We start from the raw sequence: 18,272 nt of genomic DNA, 5'->3' as shown, positions 1-18,272 counted from the left end.
TCGCAACTCTTGCAGTATAATACAAGCCTCATTTGTCCAGCCATATGCTCAGTATGTCCCAAACACATGCATTTTCGCCATAACCTTACAATTTAAAACACTCCCATTAAAAAGGTCTTATGCATGGAGAGTAACTCTGCTTAATGAACACAGTCCCCCAGGAACAGCATTTGGTTTTGAAGCCTATTTTACATAGCAGCCAAACAGTGCAATTACGACTCCCGTGTCCATCACATGATGCACACTGTGAAAGAGACTTCTGTAAATCAGTGGATAGTTTTCTTTTAGGTACATAAACCTCCTAGTACAAACACTTACATAGCCCTTATTTAAATCGTTATATCCTAAAGTTTAAAAATTCTCTAATAGCCAAATACAAAGTTATTTTGTTGTTATTTGTGAGCAAGCCGAGAACGAGCAGGTGGGAGGCTGGGTTAAAGGAAACACCTGTGCACTTGCTCTATGGATCTGAAAGATCTGGGTAATTTTATACCCAGAAACTGAACATTTTTGACTTCATTCCCCACTGAGAAACTTTCATTTCATTCAAAGTAGCCACGTCTCCAACACTGTATCCAGTTCTCTTTATAAATCCATGGCTTGCCAAGGTGCACTACTCTTATGCAAAGAGTTTTTAAGTGGTAAGGTTTAAATGGAAATGTATGTGTTTGGGAAGCACTAAATATATGACTGGACAAATGAGGCTTACTTCAATTCACCAAGAATTTTCTCAGTTTTTGGATTCTTCATTCACAGTAGAGGTGTGCGATAAAAACCAGAGTTTTCACAATGAATTCAAGGTAACAGTGGGTGAGTTACTGATACACAAAAGATCATTTTGTGGATGAAGTATTCCTTTAATATTTGACTCGCTAGATATACAATTAGACTTGAGACATTAAAGAGAGAAACCATATCCAAAAGCTCCTTTAATACATACTTATGATTAAAAAAAGACTTAAAACTGACTTGCAAGTAAGACCTGCTACTGAAAAGTGCTGACTTCACTTGGACTTGGCCCTGAGGACTTAAGAACTGCATTGAAAAGCTAAGACTCTTTGAGACACTCTCATTGGACTCGACACTTGTCTCGACTGATTTGGGACCTGACTTGGACTTGCCCCCACGGACTGTGTGAGCATCGTGTCATTAGGTAATGCCAACGCTTCCCCTCCCTCATCACAGACGAGAGGGGCACTGACAGGCGCATGCGCAGTGTGGGTGTCAGCGGGTTGGTTGGGCTTGTGTTTACAGCTCGGCTGGATGCTGTTGGCTGCTGATGTTGTTGGGAAAGTGCAATGTTGTGCCAACCGCCATTGGAATAAACACAACCGTGGGAATAAAGGTAAGCTATTTGGCACCTGCGCACACTTCTACCGTCAACGTTTAATGCCACTGTCCCTTCAGTTACGAACAAAATACCTGTTTGTTGGTTGTAACTGCCAAGGTAGCATGGCTAGCAGGCGTTAGCTAGCCTTGCTACATAGAGTAATGGCCTGTTTCAAGGCTTCAGCGAGGGCCAGTAATCGAGGTAATTCACCAAATTGCTGCCAACACCTTTACATAGCAGTTTGCTTTATGGCGAGGTAACAGTTTCGCCAGTTGGTCACTGTGCAGTCAAACATTTTTGTCGGACTTTGAATCGATGACTGCTGAGAAGCTATCTTTGCTAACGTAAGGCATGTTTGTAAGGGCTAAGTGGGGTATAAGTTGAGCTTGCTACATTAAGCTAGCCCATCGTTATTGAGCTAAACAACATTCTGTTAACTGCTAATTAAGTTATATATTAAAGAGCTGTAGGCTTTGAAATGTACCGAGGCCTCATGAGGCTTAACTGGCTGCATTGACATGTAGCAGGTTTGCTTGTATCCAGATTAAGTGGTGCACCGGTGAGACCAAAAAGCCAATTAAACCAGTAACGTTACAGTACATCTCGTGACTAAATGGGGGACAACCATACTGTGAGACTACTGTAAATTCTCAAGCAACATGCATTGGTTTCCATTATATATTTGCCACTGTTAAACTGGGTGTGCATTATTTTTGTTCCTACATAAAGAAGGCTTGTAGTGTGGTTTATGGCAACTGTACTGCGATTTCCTGTGGCATATTAACTTTTTCAGTATTACATTACAATGTACTGATTATCACATCACCCAGTCTGTTTCATTAGCTTACCACATACAGTCAAGTTCATTTTGTAAGAACACTGATAGCTGAATAGCTTAGTTCAAGCTACTTAAACTCACTTACTATAATGAGTTTTTGTTGATTGTTAACACAGGATAGAACCATTTATTGTGTAGCCTATATGTAGGTTTTGACAAGTGAATCTTTGTTTGGGAATTTATCTTTTGACTTGAATCTTTCTTGAGTCACACACCCTGGCACAGTGTTGATTGTGACATTGATTGCGTAACATTTAGTAAACGCTATGTTTTTGTTAGCTGAAGTTCTGTTATTGTCACATGATGAGGGAGGGACCAGCAGGGATTGTTTTGAGAAGTCTGTGGTGGCGTGCGTGGGTGTCTAACATGTCTGATATGTCTACCGTGAAGCGTTGCCTGAATGAACTTGAATTTGTATGCTGAATGACCCCATTGACACTTTACCAGTGGCACTAGCTGGGCACGAAAACCCTCATTACAGCAGCAAAAATCAATGCTTTGTTACATTTACAAACTAGCTGTATAAAATATTTTTTTAAATTAACCTCTCTGACCCTGATTTCAACATTTCAAATGGGTGTACCATACAGCATCCTTCCTAAAAAAGCTAACTCAGATCTTTGCTTTAACATTGCACAGCTGTCTATCAGTTAATGTGTACTGCAAGATGTGTTGACACAAACTGAGTTATTGTCCATATTTCTCTTGTTTTGCACTGTTAGTATCAGGAACAGCAAACTAGCTGTCGTTAGCCTAATGTTTACTGTTCACAAAGAATAGGATTGTTGACACCAGTAGCTCCTGTTTCTGTGCGAGTACAAATACTTCCCTGCAGTAGATATGCACAGTTAACAGTGTGCAATACGTGCCAACTGTCACTTCGCTTGACTCCGCACGTGTTCCTGTTCTGTTTCCTGAAACTCAGGTATTACAGTAATACAGGTGACACACGCAGAAAGGACCCATAACCTAGCTTTGTGTGTACATGCAAATATTTACTGCACAACAACAATCGTAGTGTGCACTGTTTGAGGGAAGTTAGTGCTTTATGGGATGCAGTTTCATTTTGTTAAGCTAATATAAGTATGATATATTCTTCTACACATTTGGGCAAATGCCAGTACTATACAGACACATGCATTTTTAATATTGATCTTAGTACAACAGTGCTTTTTTTCTGGCATGCCTGTTTGTAAGCAATTAAAAGTAGACCACACTGATCCTAATCCTAAGGGCCAAAGAGTGTAGCTTGTCATTTAAGTTCAGCATCCACATGTCAGCTTCTTCTTTAAAGGCAGCCATCATAAAATGCGTAACTTATGAATGTGATAAACATAATTATATACAATAACCCAGCCTCCTCAGAAGCAAATATGTCACATCTAATGCCTGATGCACTTTCTTGAGATTCCACACATCCCTCCTCTCAGTGCATCCCCTTGTATCCCTCCTATTATAGCTCTATCTGTAATTGAGTTTGCACTGAGCCCTGAATGCTCCGAAGTCCCAACAACGCCCCTCAGATGCACCTGTCATATGGGGCGCTGGTGGAGACTGAATGGCTGGTAGGGGGGCTGTAGTGGATTCGTGTTTCCTTGCAGTTGCTGTGGATGAAAGGAGACCATGTGGGGTTGAAAGCATGAACATGTATTTCACGGCTAGGGGAGAAAGAAGTGTAAAGAATTTGTTTAGAAAATGTCTTCCTTGCTTGTTGTTGACTCAGCAATAGTCACAGTTTTAAGTCAACAATTAGCCTGACGTAAATATTTTTGGTGACATCAGGCAATGTCTGCATTAGTAGCTGTGTGGAGTCTTGCCATGTTCAACTTGAAAATTAAATATTCTGATTCAGCTTGTGATTGCAACTGCTGGATGTTTCAAGCTAGAGGGTTATCTTTCAATTAAATGTAGCAGTAGATAAAACTATTTGGGGAGTCCTCCTTCCACAGCTGTCTGCTGAGCGTTATGGATATGTTTTGGGCTTGACGCAGAAAAGCATCAGTAATATAAAGTTCACCCAGCGACCTACCTGCTCTCACCACACACCCTGCATCTAAAATCAATGCTTGTTTCCTTTGTAGGTGCTCTCTTTCTCAGTGTGTAGTCCTGTTGATAGTCTTTTAAAAACAAACCGCTAATAATTCAGATCAGAAAAGTCAATGTTTGCTTTAATGATATTTAACGACTTACCCTGAGACACAGTTAATTTAGCCTGTGTTTAAAATTAATGAATTCCCTTCAAATTATTCAGACTTGCAGTCATCACCCCAGGAAGGCTAGAACTTTAATCAGTGTTATGAATCACTGATTGCTTATTAATTATTTTACCATTTGAATTTATGATTCGTAGGAAGGGAAGATTATCTTTGGGCTGGTTTTTAGATTTTATGAGGTGACAGATCAGTGATGTTTTTAGTGCTCGATTTAGATACTTCCTGACCAACTGTGGTGACAAGCAGTTTATTTGTGAATATAACTGTGTGCAGACGAACGACACAAGACTGTGCAACACCCACAAATGTGTTCTCAGTGTTTTCAGTTCCTTTCACAATCACATTGCAACCATGCTACGCCTTGAACACACAAGCAGTCCTTTGGATTGTAATGTAGTATGAAGTGAAAACACAAAGAAGTTCATGGTCAAGAAATAAAACAAACCCAGAACGCACTGTTGTTGGCTAAATTTTGTTAATTTAAAACAAGATAAACCTTTATATGTGTAATAAAATCACATTGTATTTTGAATTTTGTATTTATTTTGCAGATTGCACACAAAAAAACCTGCATAATACACCAACTCTTTCCTTAAAACCGCATATTAACCTAGTATCAGTGACACTTGCTGTTCAGTTCCCATTTCCAAAGACTCTTAACAACTGTTTGTTGTAGGAGCACATACCGACTTAAACACACAGGTGTCACATTTCCTTTATACGCCATAGTTATGTTCTTTACGAACCAGCAGAGATACACCACTGCTAAATAAATCTCCATGAATAGCCACACAGTGTGCAGCTCAGTATCTCACAGTGGAGGGGTTTGTTGTAGCCAGCGCTCCATTTCAGAAGTTAAAGGCAGGCCTGCACTGAGTGATTCTCAGTCATGTGAGATTGTTTTGTTGTCGAGCGTGAGACACGCAGAGGTTTCATCCCGGAACTGGAAGTCAGTGCTCTGCTGTGGATGTGGATTGAGATGATAAGAGATGCTCACACAGAACAAATAAGATATAGATTAGGGTTTCCTTGATTTGTACAATTAATGACTTGCTCCTTTCCTGTTTTTTCTCTTGCCTTTTGCACCGTACCTTGTGACTCACCTTGTGTTAGTTCTGCCCTTCTTTCTCCTCTTCCTCTCTGCCTCTCTCTTTCTCCCTGCTATCTCTGCCTGGCTGAAATCACTGCTGTGAGGCGAGTCGAAAGGGACTGTGTTGCAAGCCTGAATGCTCTCTGGCTGTGTCTGGCTGTGTCTTCCTTTCCCTTGTGAGGTGCACGCAGGGCCCAGCTGGCAGCCCAGAACAGCCTGTTCAGCTGGAGAGTGGTAGGGAGGAATCAAAAAAAAAAGAAAAAGAAAAGACAGGCATAGGTTTCCAGCGTTCACATTTTTACACACGGATTGACGTAAGATATACTTGTTACAGATTCAGATACTTAACACCTGTTTTCAACTGTGACAAACCCCTGAGAGAGGTCACTCTTGTCAGTCATTTGGTCCCAAAATTAAAGTGTACTCTGCAGGACACACCTAGACTACATCAGCCTAAGTGCTGTTATGACTCTGTGTGTCAAAAGGGACTGTCAGCTAAATTGGTGAAGTTCAGCCCTAACACACCAGACAACTTGCAATCCTGAAAAGTACAGTTTGGTGCCTGATTGCATCTTGTCACTAAATATGTGCTTGCTTAAACAATCTGTGATAGATGCTATTTATTTTAAAACCTGGCATGGTCAAAAAATATCACGTACTAAGTTTTACAGTGTAAAGCAGCTAATGCAATTCAATGTGCATATGATGAACCTATGAAACAAAGCTACATATAATAAATTAAATGTTTTTGGCATCATTCAGGCAAAAATTGCCGAACTTTCTCTGGAGCTGCTTCTCAGATGTGAAGATTTGCAGGTTTTCTTTGCTATGAATGCTAGTAAATTGAACAACTTTTGGTTTTACAAAAAATAAGCAACTTGAGTACATCATTGGGACATTAAGACATTTTATAAAGTAGGGCTGCAACTAACAATTAGGCTTATTTTCATTGTTGATTAATCTGCTGATTATTTTTTCGTTTATTCGTTAAGTTGTTTGGTTTATAAAATGTCAGAAAATGATGTAAAATGTTGCCCAGTGTTTCCCAAAAGCCCAAAATGATGTCGTCAAAAGTCTTGTTTTGTCCACAACCCAAAGATATTCAATTTACTTTTATAGAGAAGTAAAGAAACCAGAAAATATTCACATGTAAAAAGCTGGCATCATAAACTTTTGACTTTTTTTCCCTTTAAAAAAGGTACTACACCGATAAATCGATTATTGCCAATTAGTTGGCGATTAATTTAATAGTGGACAACTAATCGATTAATTATTGCAGCTATATATAGTACATTATGGTAAGTTTAAATATTTTAATTGAAATTTTTTACATTTTACTTCCTTTAACTGAACATAGAAACTGAAAGAGCATTTGATAATATAAAACGATTAGGTTAAAAAAAAAAAAGGTAACTAGATAATAATGACAAGAATCCTTAGTTACAGCTCTACCATGAAATTTCAAAATTGACTAACATTTAAAGTGTAGCCTATGTCTTCTACTAACGCTTAGCCACCTCTTAGGCGCCTTATGTGTGTCTAAAAACTGTCTCTTGAGGGAAGTGCATATTGATATAGAGTGATAGTATTTTATTGAGGAAGTAATACACTGAAAACAACCATCTGAGAACCAGAATTAACTCTCAGAAGCCTATGCTGAAGTGAAACCTGTTTATCACTAGCTGTACTACCTCAGTTAACATTTTCCTAACGATTTTATGGTCTCTAAATTGCTAGTTCCATTTTTTTCAGATACAGCATGATGTTTGTTTTGTAAATTATGGTCAAATTAAGAATAAAATAGACAGTAAAGCAGGGTATGCTTTAGGGCATGGCTACCTCATTAATGACAAGGCACTATATACAGGTGTACTAGGTTCTCAGTTGGATCCACCCCTCACTACTCCAGAGCTCCATTCTCTTGTCCAAATATGGTCACTTGTGGCACCAAAAAAACAAGATGCCAAATTCTGTAATTCAGAAAGGTCACCCACAAACTAATGGGTGCACCACAGTGGCTACATCCCCTTCTTTTACACAGTTTATGGTATCAACACCTTTGCTAAAGGTAGTTTGCACCCAATCAGCCACTGGAGATGGCGAAGATCTTGTTGTCATGGTGATACACACAACAGTGTTCCATTAGAGGAAACTTGCTTCCTGCTTCTTTTCTATTCTCATCCCTTCTTATCTGCTTTCTAACATGGGGAATTATCAGAGGACAGTCAAAGAAAAGGGGAAAAGATTTACAAAGAATTTGCAAAAATTTACAACACTGAATAAATGAAACAGAATCTAGTGGGGGGAAAGAAAGGGTGTGGCTGGAGAGAAAATGGTGAGATGGAATGAAGAAAGGGTCTGCAGCTCTGGTTTTCTGCACTCCAAAACAAGCTGGCGTCGTCGAGCATAGTGCAGCGAATGTGATGTGCAAAAAATTGAAAAGTATGACTTTGTTGAAGCTCAAGAAAGTTCTCTCACAGGCGAGAAATGTCCGCCAATTTAAGACATTTAGGAACCTTTTAAGCTTTAGGTAGGACATTCTGCAGCTAATTCTGTAACATCAGTAGCGTGATAGGCAATGGATTGTGTGTCTCGCTGGAAACGTACCAAGGCACTGAAAAGGTTGATAACGAACAGTGTAGCTTGGCAGGAGCAGGCAGAGGGCTGTTGCTGAGGCTCCGGAGGAAAGAAGGGTGACAAGGCGACCATTATAAGCCTGTCTGAGCCGCCAGCTAGTCAAAGACACAGAGTATGAGGTCTGCGTGTGCATGCACATGTGTGCCTGTGGGTGAAGGCCTATTTGTGTTCATAATACAGCTGCTTGTGCGTATGTCCGTGAAACAGTACTTTCTTTTCTGTTGATGCATGCTTATGTGCATCTAGGCACGACTGCATAGGCTGATAGAGTTTTCAGTGTTTGCTGCTTGGAACATGAATGAAATAGTGAGGCTGATTGTCATCTCTCTCAGATAACACCACATGTTGTAAAGTCTCGGCATTTACATTGCTCTCTAGGGAAATGGTTGACTCAAGGGTTACAAAGTAGTGATCTACTTTAAGTACGGTTTATCGTGGCCAGAAAAGGGATTGGCCTCTGTCTCATTTTTTTTCTAAACACAGTATTTTACTGAGATATTCATGTTTCTCTTGGGGTGGGTAAGTTAATAACTCATAATTTAAGCATGAGGACTATCTAAGCATGTAGAAAGGCGCTAGAAACTCAAAGTTCATCAACACTGAATCTGAGGAAGAAGAACTAGACTAATAACTCAGAGGACAAGTGTGCTAAAAATGGAAAGCAGCTGCCTTTGAGCCAAAAGTAGAGTAAACATCTGCATGTCTCCTCAAGATTAAAAGCCTGAGAAGATCAGAAGGAGGATGAGGAGTGATGCAAATTTCTCTCTTGGATTTGATTACTTACTCAGATGCTTTTTCTTTTGGACTGGCGGGTTTACTATTGTCTATCGGCTTTACACTGAAATTTGTATTTCATACGTATGAAGAAATTTGTGACAGTTGCTAGACTGAACATCCGAGCAGGTAATAGGGTGGGCCCAACATGAAACGGGCTGTCAGTCAGTCCCAGTCTGTACACAACTAACAGTCCTGAAAAGAGGTTTCATCAGGAGCTTCAAGATGAGTTGTCAATGCTCACTGAAAGCATTGTTTTAAAAGGGTAGATGTTGAATCACTGCAGTGCTCGGCCTATATATAAAAGCTTAAGTAACCATGCTATCCAAGTGATATAACCAAATGTTCTGTTCTGCATTAAAGGCCATGCTGAAAGTCATTATGATAAACAAAGCAATCGCCTGTTCCTTTTCAGATGTTTATATTTATGCAACGGCATTTGGTAACCATGGTAACGCCGATGAACATGAGTGCCGGTATTTTCTGATGATGTAAGGAAGTGACAAGGAGGTAAACAATGGTGTGTCGGCTTGTGTGTTATGTGTGTTTAAGCAGCTCCATGTTAAACAGGGTTCCCACGGGTGCCTGATATCCTTCAAAGTTTGTCAATTGGAGGAAGAAGAAAAAATCAAGGCCTTGAAAGTTTTTAAAAACATACATGAATAGACATGGGTCACTGAAAGTGCTTGAATATATTTGGGTAAGAATAGAAACTGATGTTCTCTTAAAACAGTGATGTCAGTAAAAATGATCTTTTTAATGGTTGTCTGTGAGCTTCTGTAAAGTCTGCTAGTTCTCTATAAAAAGTCTCAGTGTTGTAATAGTAATAAACCTTGATCCATTTATGACATGTTGGGCCCTTGTGTTTGAGGAAATTGGGCCTGGAAAGTCCTTTTAAAAGTCATTGAATTTGATGTTGAACAAGGTGTGGAAACCCTGATTGAAAAGTGAGTAGTGAGTTTCTGTCAACTGTAGACAGAACGCTCATAATCAGTTATTTCCTTATGGGCTCCTTGTGATACTAGAGAAGTACAGTCAGGTTCTGTCCCTTACTGGTCTTTTATTTCCCCCCAGGGGTCTATGTAGAGCCAATGATGCAGGATGACAGTCACCAAAACATGAGTGAATCCAAGTGCTGGGTGATATGGACAAAAATTCATATCTCGGTTGAATGGCGATAGACGATATCTTATCTTTATTCCCCTGTTTGAAAATATGCAGCTGGACAACAGTTACACCTCCAAAACACTAGTCGGCAACGGAAGTGCTGTAAAGTTTACTTGATTCAAAATACACATTAAACATGGCTTAATAGAGACAATTTCAAACACAAGTACACAAATCGGCTTCATTATAACTCGCACTATTCACAGACAAAGCACTTGTCTTTTGCTGGACATATTTTCCCCACAAATACAACATGCTTATGTTATTAGCAAAAGCCTATGGCATTTCACATTATATAAATTAGCCTAGTGGTTAGCGAACCTTTCCTGTACTCATATGAAGCCAGGGACAACAGCAACATTTAACAAAGGTATCGTTACAATATTCGGCTCCATTACAACTCACAAGGTTCACTGACAAAACAACTGTCTTATACTAAACATGTTTTCCAAGCAAATATAACATGCTATCTTTAATAGCACAAGCCTGTAGCAATATATCGTACATAGTCGTTGTATGGCCCAGCCCTTGCTGAATTCTGTCAGTCCATATGACTTCTTGATTACTCCTCTTGGGTCATTTGTAATAACTCAGTGTGAACACAAAGTAGACAACGACTGAAAGGCAACTTCTTGTTTTCTAGGTCTTGAACCAAACCACAATGTGAGACCGATCCTTAAGTTATAGGACTCCACTGAGTTGTGTAGTTTTAGGGCGCTTTTACACCTGTAGTTCAGGATATGGGGGAAAAAAGTATATATACAATGTTGTGTTCCTGTTCACACTGACATCTTACAAACGGACCAAGAGGAATAAACATGACATCTTACAGACTGATAGGAACGCGTTTATTGGACAGTTTTGGCAATTGTCATTCTGTATCATCAGGACCCACATTGGGAAATCAAATTCTAGTGACTTTCATGCTTCTGATGTGTGTGTTTATGTTCTTTGGTTTCATAAAGAGCTCACGAAAAACTAACCGACTACAAGCATTATTATCACTAGACTGCAAATTAACTGCATGTAATGCATAATGACTAACAGGTCGAGACAGGATGTAAAGGATACGTCTTATACAGTAATGTTTCGGGGCTTATTAGTGTGGGATCACTGTCAAATACTTTTTAATGGAATTAATGAACTGACAAAGTACTTAAAGTCAGATACATGCACAGTTGTTATAACAGCTTTTGACATTATTAATCAGGGAAAATACTCACGTTGATGTTGCGTTACTATGGTTACCAATCCTTATCAGTTACAAGATTGCTTCCTGAACAGTTTTTATGATTGGTTAGGTGTAAAGCATGCTTAGAGTCTATAGTGTCATTGTTAAACACAAGCGTTAGGGGTCAAAGGGTGACTGTTTTCTGCTTGACCTAACACTATAGCATGTTTCACAGTAAAAGAGGCTATGACAAATCATTGTGTGCCATGACACTGTTTTTGAACTTCAGTTTTGCAATACAAGTGAAAAACAACACCCAGGACTGTTTGAGGAATAATACCAGTCGCTCATTTCCTGAGTTTGCTTTGAAAAGAAAAGAGAACAAGCCTAAGCTGTCAGTTTATGTAACTCCATTTGTGTTTGGTAGCCTCATAATAACATTCATATCAGCACAGGATGTTGTAAAACCTTGTAGTCACACACAGATAGCTACTTATATTGGGGTATACTGGGTCAGTATAACAATGTTATCATAAGTAATGCACATTATTAACTGCTTTGACCTTTCTGCTGTAGACCTTTTTTTTCCTATTACTTTTCCATTGTTGGGCCTGCTTTGAATAGGAAGGGCGTGCGTTTGACAGGAGAGCAAAGTGGAAGAAACAGCAACTGAAACCTTTAGAAGAATGTAGGAGTGCAAGGGCAGCCCTTATTTGAGAGCAGTGAGGGCTGAGGAAATAGAAGATTGCAGGGGGATAGATAAGGAGGGTATGAAGAAGAAAAGAGTGGAGAGAGAGAGATGGGAGAGAATGAAAAGGGAGTGGAGAGGGGGAACGGCCAGAAATAGCTTGTTATGGTCTCTTGTTGAACCTCTGCCAGAACCTTCTGTTGCGCCTTTCTTCCTGTGTTACACACAATGCCACCTCCCTTTTACCTCATTACCTAACTGTAGAACTTTACCTTATTTTGTTTGAAAAACTAGTTCTTACCTTAATTTTTCCCCCTAATGTCAAACCTAAACTCACTAAATATGCTAATTTTGATGCTGAGGTGATTTTTGACTTTGCTCCTAGAGGTAAAAGTGAAAATATTTTCTTTTATCTTTCTTTTTCTTGCTTTCCTTGCTCACTTGCTCCTTGAACCTTACTAAATCTTCTCTCCCAGCCCAGTCACCAGAGGAAAATGTTGGAATTGTATGTTTCTGCAAACCATAATTACGTTATATTTGCATGTTTCATATGTACCATATCAACGTTTCTTAAGTGACGTTGTAATGAGCTGACTTTGTCATCAGGTGATGTAGGGCACCTGCCAAGCTGCAGACCACTGTTCTAGACCAACAAACAAAAAATGGTCTCTGTCTTTTACAGAGACAGCGATGCATTTCCTGCTGGGACAGTGCCATGAGAAGTGGTTGTTTCCTTTTTTTTTTTTACCGTGGGGATTGTGCCATCAAAAACGGGGATTTAAAGCCAAAACATGATCTTTCCTAACCATAACCAAGTGGTTTTTGTACCTAAATCTAACCACATGTTAATCACAGTGTTGTTAAAACATAAGCCCCATTTCCACCAAACACTTTCGGTATGGTACCTTTGGAACCAAAAGTAACCCTTCAGACATGGGACCTAGACCCAAGTGTTTACACAGCAAATAGTGCTCTTAAATGTGGGCGGGGTTGTTGTCACTCACTGCTCCATCCAGCACTCACTGTATTTCCTCATTACTGGTGACACAGAGGGAAGTCTGCACCTCGGCGCCATTGATACCATCCACGACTTTTCACAGTGGAAATGGAGTGCAGTACGGTTCCGAACCATACTGCACTCCTTGGTGGAAACGGGGCTATTAGGAACAAAAAGTTTTATTAAACGGGGCATCGGTGGCTTAGTAGATAGAGCAGGCGCCCGGGTTGGAGCCCAGCCTGTGGCCCTTTGCTGCATGTCATCCCCCCTCTCTCTCCCCCTTTCACACTTGGCTGTCCTGTCCATTAAAGGCAAAATGCCCAAAAGAATATCTTAGAAAAAAAAATAATTCTGGGTTGTTTCTCCTGTCATTAACTGTCCTCACAAATAAAGATATAATTTTTTAGAATTTATGCTTAGGTCAGTTTTGCTAACTTTCTTTGATTAGTCACACAATGTCATATTTAATAGGTCATTGTAAGCATTTATCTTCTGCCAAAGTGTGATGTTATGCTGAAATTTCATTGATGGATTAATGGAGGGAGCTGGAATGAAATGCAGAGTGAAGGATGAGCTGGCAATGTACAGTGTTTCCCACAGGATCCAGGTTATTTGTGGTTGTGGTAGCCATGCACTGAGAGGTGCATACAATGCAATTAGCACATTCAGTGCATCACTTTTGTGTGTTTAGGTGATATATTTCCGGTGTATGTGGTGGTGGGGGACCACAATTTAATCTTTATCAGGAGAAATACTGACATGAAGTAGATGGATGTTTGTGGCAAGCTGGCTCGTTCCTAATTCCTCACTTCCATGTGCATGTTTCTTTTTCAAAATGACACTTGCATCACCATGGCTTTGCATTGATCAGACTATTTTGCAAATACCTCTCCTTTATTCTGCTGAGATAGACAGATTTGCAACACATGACCCACAGATCCTCTTTTGCTCTTTTCTGTGCCTGTACTTCTGTAGCTCACTCTCTTGTTTATCACTTTCACTTGAACTAAGCCTTTTTGCTTAACCTTTCCTTCCACTCTCGATTTTCTCGTAACCCTCCCTTCCCCAGCTTCCTCAAAGTTTCCTAAAGGTGTTAAGAAATCCTCCAAAGCAATAATTGTGACTGGTTTCATTTTATGAGAGGGTTAGTTTCTAAGTAGCCAAGTTTCCAGTTGCCTTTTAAAAGATGCCTTTCATGGATTTCATCACATCATGACTGTTTTCTGCTTCTTTTCTTTATTTATTTTTTTCTTTTTCTAGGTGATTTTGCTCATCATCTCCCACCACTCTCTCCTCCCGTCTTCCATTCATGAGCAGCGTGGCTGAGTTTAACAGCGGCAGCCATGGATGACAAGGGCTCGGTGGGGAAGATTAGCGTGTCCTCGGACTCAGTGTCCACTCTCAACAGTGAGGACTTTGTCCTTGTGTCCCGGCTGGGGGACGAGACACCCTCCTCCACTAATAATGGTAGTGATGACGAAAAGACAGGACTGAAGGTAAGGATGGTTGGGTGTAGGTATGGACGGAGGTGCGAAGGAGAGAAGGGAGACTTCAGAGCTGTACTGGTCAGAGTCAAAATGATGAGTATAGAGGTCTGTTGACATTTACTGTGGTAACACCCTCAAGGGCATAAATAATTTCCTAAAATGCTGCTGACTGTGAATTTCATGACTATGCTCAAAACTTATAATGGTCACAATCTGGTCCTGATTACATAAGAAAAATTATAGCCTCTGTAAAGCAAGAGGTTATTTTCAAAGTTCTAGTAGGAGGCCAGAGTGCACTGCCAACTAAATGTCGTCATATGAGCACTCTTTTTTTGTAATATCTCAGGACCCTCAACGTGCTTTACCAAAACATCTTGATATCTATTTAATCTTCACCAATTTGTCATCAGTGTAACTTATTAAAATTGCAGGTCAGGGGTCACAGTCCATACATATCCCATCGTTAACAGGTTGTGTTCATGACAGCTCTTGTCCATCTTTTTAAACATGCAGTCTCACACTCTAACCACAAGGCTAACCATTTCTTGTTTTGCTTTTTCCCCCACATTTCCACTCTACCTTCTTCTCATAGTCAGTCTTAGATGTGTGTGTTTCAAGTGTGATTGTCTGTCTCCATTTTGCTTCTGATTATAAGGAAGCCCTTAATCGTTGCACATCACCAGAAATCGAGAGCACGTTATCACAGGCTTTGGTTGTAGTGAAGAATTTGTTGTCTTCCACTGAAAGGTGTCATCTTTGCAAGTCTGGAGAAAACACTTTTTTTGTGTGTGAGCTGAAAGTGTAAGACAAGTCAGCTGATATTTTACCAGTTTGTCATTCAGTGTCTGAAAAGCTGACTACTTAACTTCGGGAGAACATCTGCAGTCGATCAGCTGCTTCTTTTAGTATACAGCTTGTGCTATTGTACCACGGTATGTCTGACATACAGTATGCCCTCTGCGCTTCAGTTAGCACTCACTCAGCAGATATTAGTTTCCAAACAGTTTGTCGATGCAGCTGCGAGTGCTTTGAACTCATTGTCTGGGAAAATAATGGCGTTTCGTGACCGGGGTGTGTCCTAAGACTTTCTGAGGAAATGTAGCTACCAGTCACCATCCTGTGTGCGTCCCTAATGGGTTCAGGTTTCTCTCCTCTCCTCTCCTCTCCTCTCCTCTCCTCTCCCCTCCCCTCCCCTCTCCTCTCCTCTCCTCTCCTCTCCTCTCGTATTTCACTTTCACTTTATTAGTTATAACACCTCCTTTTATTGAATTTACCTAAGTAGCTGGCTTGCATGTTCATACTGTGTCCATTATGTCGTTACTGTACTCTACCTGTTTCTTTGTAACGTGATTGACTTGATGTTGCAATGATACCAGAAGATGGCGCCAGCAGAGCACGGATATTGCAAAGTCGGTTGATAGGAAGACATCACACATTTTTCCTGTAATGTGCTGTGCTTGAAGATGAGAGAATTTGGTTTTGTGTACAGCTTGAGTACAGATTGCACTTATTTTAATGGCAAACTGAGATGAGGTGTCCGTTTTAGCGGCAGCTGTCTGTCCGCTGTCAGAGGGAGCAGAAGCAGTACCCCACGCACATCCACTGTTCTCAATATGTAGTGGTGAAATCACTCCATTCACTGACACTTGGTCATCCAGACATCATGTATTGGTTCTCGCCGACACACTCTTGTGCACATTTCCCTCCCAGTCAGCCCATCCAGTCAGAGAGGGGTCAGTGTGTCTAAACTTGTTGTTTGTTATGCAGGTGATTTCTGAGGAAGGGGTCAGCTTTAAGGTCAGTCTCTTCTCTCGCTATCTTTCCCCTTTTTCTCTCTTCGTTTCTCTCTCTTGCTTGTATCTATCTATTTTCCGCTCTTTCTGTGATGTGATTCCGTGGTGATTCTGTCTGTGATTATTTGTGCTCTCTGTATTTTTGCCGGCTGTTGAGTGATGGCCCTAGCCAGTGTTTTTTATCACTCAGGTTTTGATGATGGTAGTGATAGATATTCTCATTTGTAGGGCTGTGGTTGTATCTGGCTTTTAGTACTACCTGTAAATCACAAGGCCCACCACAGTTGCATAGTGATGCAGTTATGTCAGACGTGTGCACCTAAATATAGTCAGTCTTCAAATGATACTCTCCCCCCCCCCCCCCTTACATGGCACTAGAACTCTTAACATAGGCACTGTAGCTGTAGTATCCATCCTGCATTAGATAATTCCTTAAGTCTAACAGCATTGAACAAACCATATAGCCCCGAGTCACTGATATTATGTATGGCTGTCTATACACGGAAAGCCTACTTGGAAAATTAAACCTGAATATTTAACCATGCAGTAATAACACATATCACGAAGGCTGAGGAATATCTATTCGTAAAGCTTCAACTCCCCAAATGGTCATTTGTATAACAATTACTCACCCTGTGTTACGATGAATTTGTGAAGAAAACTTTGTTGCTCTTGCATGCCTCCCTGGTGAATAAAGAATCCAAAATAGGAGAAATTTCATGATGAATTGAAGTCGTAGGGGTCCACGTTTAACAACAGCAAAACTATATGAAGTATTCTGTTTAAAAAGTCTTACACAACTCATGCAGCATAATTCAAGTCTCATTTATGCAGGTGCATGCTCAGTACTTCCCAAGCACATGCTTTTTTGCTAAAACCTTAGTATTTAAAACTGAACTAAAAGTGAAACTTGTCTAAGCTTCTTCAAAGTCAGTTTTAATTTTACCACACTCAATACGGGAGCTGCTGGTGTACCACTTGCATCTTAGCTTGTTTGTTTTACTGTGTGACTTTGGTGTTTTAAGGGTAAGTTTGGATTCACCAAGGTCACACAATAACACAAACATTTGCTGTTTTTGTTAATGGAGTTTGGCTTTGAAGAGAGCACAGATAAGCTTCACTTTCAGTTTAGTTTTAAATGCTAAGGTAGTGAAAATGCATGTGTTTGGAAAGTATTGGGCATACAACTGGATAAACGAGACTTTGATTATACTGCACAAACAATGTAAGAGGCGGTACACATGCTGCGTCTTTAACCGCTTGGAAAAGGTGAGGTCACGCACTGGGCATTGTGCCTTTTTTGAGCCAGCTTTCAGGAGTGCAGCGGTAGGTTGCATCTGAGGTTGCTAAGCAACCTTAACAAGTAGTGTATCATAGCTTATTTACCTGAAATCCTGAGTGCAGAGCTGATCTTCTTCTAGGCGCTGTTTAAAAGTGTGTGAGCATATCGCCCATGGCACACCAAAATGACCAACTTTTCCATATTTACGAAAGAAGAGAAAGATATATGTCGGCTGTTATTGGTTGTTCCTCTTCACATGACATGCGGTGTGCGTTGCTGCGTTCCAAAAGTTGAACTTGGTTTATCTCAAAGCACAGCTGTTGCACCCTGAAAAATAGGCACTCGGGAGTGCGTGAGTGCTGTGACGGTGTTGCTCTGGTGTTTGAGCACGGCTGCCGTGCATCTTCATTGAAAATCATGAATTTGAGGGCGCAAAAAACACGGTATGTGTACAGTTGTAAACAGATGCTTTGATATGGTTTTGCTGTTGTTCAGTGTGGACACTGTGGAGGCATGCGAGAAAAACAAATTCACAAATTCAGTGTAACACTGGGTAAGGAATTTAAATACAAATGGTAATTTGGGGTGGGTGAAGTATTCCTTTAATTCTCCGTTACTTTTTAATATTGTTCAGCACAGCAGTGTCCTCTGCAGCTTAGGTCTGCTCTCCATTTCTTACCTAACATCAGGCCGCTGCCAGCAGGCAGAGAAAATGGGGCCTTGCCTCCTTTTGTGGCACCTCATGATTTGTCTGGCCTTAAGTTTGCTCTTTGATCACTATCTCTTACCTTAAAATAAGCTCCAC

General features: G+C 40.4%; 1 protein-coding gene across 2 annotated transcripts in view; it reads left to right on the top strand.

Moving 5' to 3' along the window:
* Window positions 1–1,215: 1,215 nt before the first annotated feature.
* LOC126395233 (rab GTPase-activating protein 1) overlaps window positions 1,216–18,272 on the top strand; it is a 101,184-nt gene continuing 84,127 nt past the window's right edge. Inside the window, exons 1-3 of one of the 2 annotated variants that reach the window (XM_050052542.1) lie at window positions 1,216–1,345; window positions 14,166–14,401; window positions 16,160–16,189. In XM_050052542.1, the coding sequence (XP_049908499.1) occupies window positions 14,249–14,401; window positions 16,160–16,189 (183 nt within the window). In that variant the 5' untranslated portion in view covers window positions 1,216–1,345; window positions 14,166–14,248. The remainder of the gene's footprint in view (window positions 1,346–14,165; window positions 14,402–16,159; window positions 16,190–18,272) is intronic. The other variant, XM_050052543.1, reaches the window with a different exon arrangement.

The sequence above is a fragment of the Epinephelus moara genome, chromosome 9 (assembly GCF_006386435.1).
Source record: "Epinephelus moara isolate mb chromosome 9, YSFRI_EMoa_1.0, whole genome shotgun sequence".
NCBI classification, from domain to species: Eukaryota; Metazoa; Chordata; class Actinopteri; order Perciformes; family Serranidae; genus Epinephelus; species Epinephelus moara.
Note: the sequence above shows the minus strand (reverse complement) of the source record. Positions and strands in the feature narration are given on the sequence as shown.